We start from the raw sequence: 2,500 nt of genomic DNA, 5'->3' as shown, positions 1-2,500 counted from the left end.
AAGATTCTCAAAAAACACCTGTTACTTCACAATCTTCTCTCTGAATGCCAGTATGGCTTCCGTCAAGGCCGCTTTACTAGTGATCTCACTTTCCTTACTGAGTCTTGGTCATCCTCTTTCAGAGATTTTAGTGAAACTTTTGCTGTTGCGTTAGACATATCAAAAGCTTTAGATAGAGTCTGGCACAAAGCTTTGATTTCAAAACTGCTCTCTTATGGTTTCTATCCTTCGCTCTGCAACTTTATCTCAAGTTTCTTTTCCGACCGTTCTATTGCAGCCGTGTTAGACGGCCACTGTTCGCCTCCAAAAGCTATTAATAGTGGTGTTCCTCAGGGTTCTGTCCTGTTGACTACTCTCTTTTTATTATTCATTAATGATCTCAACCAAACTTCTTGCCCTATCCAATCCTACGCTGATGATACCACCCTACATTTTTCCACGTCCTTTCAGAGACGACCAACCCTTTAGGAAGTCGTCAACAGATCACGCAGGGTTGCCACAGAACGCCTGAATTTTGATCTTTCAAAGATTTCTGATTGGGGCAGAGAAAACTTAATAGTGTTCAATGCCTCAAAAATTCAATTCCTCCATCTATCAACTCAACACAACTCTCCAGACAATTATGCTCTCTTCTTCAGTGACTCTCAGCTGTTGCTATCTTCTACACTGAATATCCTTGATTTGTCCTTTACTCATAATCTTAACTGGAAACTTCACATTTCATCTCTTGCTAAAACAGCTTCTACGAAGTTAGGCGTTCTGACGCATCTCCGGCAGTTGTTCTCACCCCTCCATCTGCTAACTCTTTCGCACGTTTGGCGGGTGTTCCATTCACACAGTTTTGTTAGATAAGGTGGAACCAATAGTTTTTCATCGCATAAACTTCCCTCCTCTTACTGACTGCTTTCAGCCTCTTTGTCACCGCCGGAACGTTGCATCTCTTGCTATCTTCTATCGCTATTTTCATGCTAACTGCTGTACTGATCTTGCTTCCTGCATACCTCCCCTCCTCCTGCAGCCTTGCTGCACAAAGCTTTCTTCCTCGTCGCACCCCTATTCTATCAAGCTCTTAATACAAGAATTAACCATTACTCTCAATCATTCATACCTTTCTTTTAGTAAACTTTGAAACTCCCTACCTGCGTCTGTATTTACATTTTCCTACGACTTGACATCTTTTAAGATTTGATTTGATACATTTATTGAGATATATAGGCATATCTCAATAAATGTATCAATTTTAAGAGGGAGGTATCAAGACATTTATCCCTTACTTTTGGATAACTCTTGATAACTCTAAGGGAACTGGCAATCCAGTGGGCCTTCTTTTTCCATTTGTTGTTGCCCTTGGCCAGTCTCCCTTCTTGCGTTGAAAAAAAAAAAAAAATATATATATATATATATATATATATATATATATATATATATATATATATATATATATATATATATATATATATATATATATATATATATATATATATATATATATATATATATATATATATACACATACATATACTATATACTGTTTTTTTTTCAAATTAGTGCAATGTTGCAAACATTTATATAAATAATTCATCTCGATTTTGCAACACTGCAATATTTAATGAAACCTTCTTGTATGTAGCAAAGGAAGGTGAATGCATCAATGAAGAAACACGAAGAAAAGGAGACTAAGTATATACATTTTCCTCTCTTGCCTTGTCCCTCTTTTCCAGCCGTCATGCTTGGGAGTCACCAGTTTGGGGGAATCGCCAGCTACTTAGAACCTTTAATAGTACGACAGCCCGGCCCCGGTTTCCCTAACGTAGCCATTCAGCATGACGTGATGCGCCTCACCTATATCGGTACTCAATTCTTTGTTCATCATTTTCTCCTCATGCTCCATGCAATTATTTATCATTTTTTTCCATGCAGTAATTATTCTTCCTTTCTGTAGCTATTATTCCTTACCTCCTTACAGTTAGTGTTGCTTTTCTATCTATAGTTACTAACATTCCCCTCCCGACTATATTTCTTTCCTTCCTAAAATTGCCATTGCTTTCCGCCCTACTTATAATATCGCTTTCCTCACTACCGTCATCATTCCTGTAACCAAAAACGGCAAACATGTCGTTTAATTCCGCAGCATTCCCCCATTTGTTTCATTATTGTCAGTTTGACATATCAGCCTCAGAAACATTTGGTTATGGGAGGAGAATTTTCTATCTAGTTAGTATATACAATTAATCTATGCCAACAATTTATTTGCATTCGCTACTGGATAGTGTTGTAACGAAGTGAATGTTTTATGCTGCTACGCCTCGGATTACTGGAGAGATACTAGGAATATGTTAGTGTCTTTTCATCAGATAAACAGGGCCATCACATCACTTACTTTTAGAATTTTGTGCACACACTAAAACTGAGTTTAACGGTTTCCTTACACCATTTGTTATAGGCTCACTGTACGCAATCACTATATATAAAAACGGACCTCACTCCTCCCTGAATATCT

General features: G+C 37.6%; 1 protein-coding gene across 2 annotated transcripts in view; it reads left to right on the top strand.

Annotated features, from left to right (window-relative positions):
* The window catches only part of LOC123515056 (solute carrier family 49 member 4 homolog), a 34,783-nt gene that overhangs the window by 13,559 nt on the left and 18,724 nt on the right, over window positions 1–2,500 (top strand). The window contains exon 5 of one of the 2 annotated variants that reach the window (XM_045273448.1): window positions 1,722–1,850. The exons of the other annotated variant lie outside the window; for it this stretch is intronic. Within the exon in view, the coding sequence (XP_045129383.1) occupies window positions 1,722–1,850 (129 nt within the window). The remainder of the gene's footprint in view (window positions 1–1,721; window positions 1,851–2,500) is intronic. 2 annotated transcript variants of the gene reach the window in all.

The sequence above is a fragment of the Portunus trituberculatus genome, chromosome 38 (assembly GCF_017591435.1).
Source record: "Portunus trituberculatus isolate SZX2019 chromosome 38, ASM1759143v1, whole genome shotgun sequence".
NCBI classification, from domain to species: Eukaryota; Metazoa; Arthropoda; class Malacostraca; order Decapoda; family Portunidae; genus Portunus; species Portunus trituberculatus.
The sequence above is the reverse complement of the archived record's forward strand: the minus strand, read 5'-3'. Positions and strand labels throughout refer to the sequence as shown.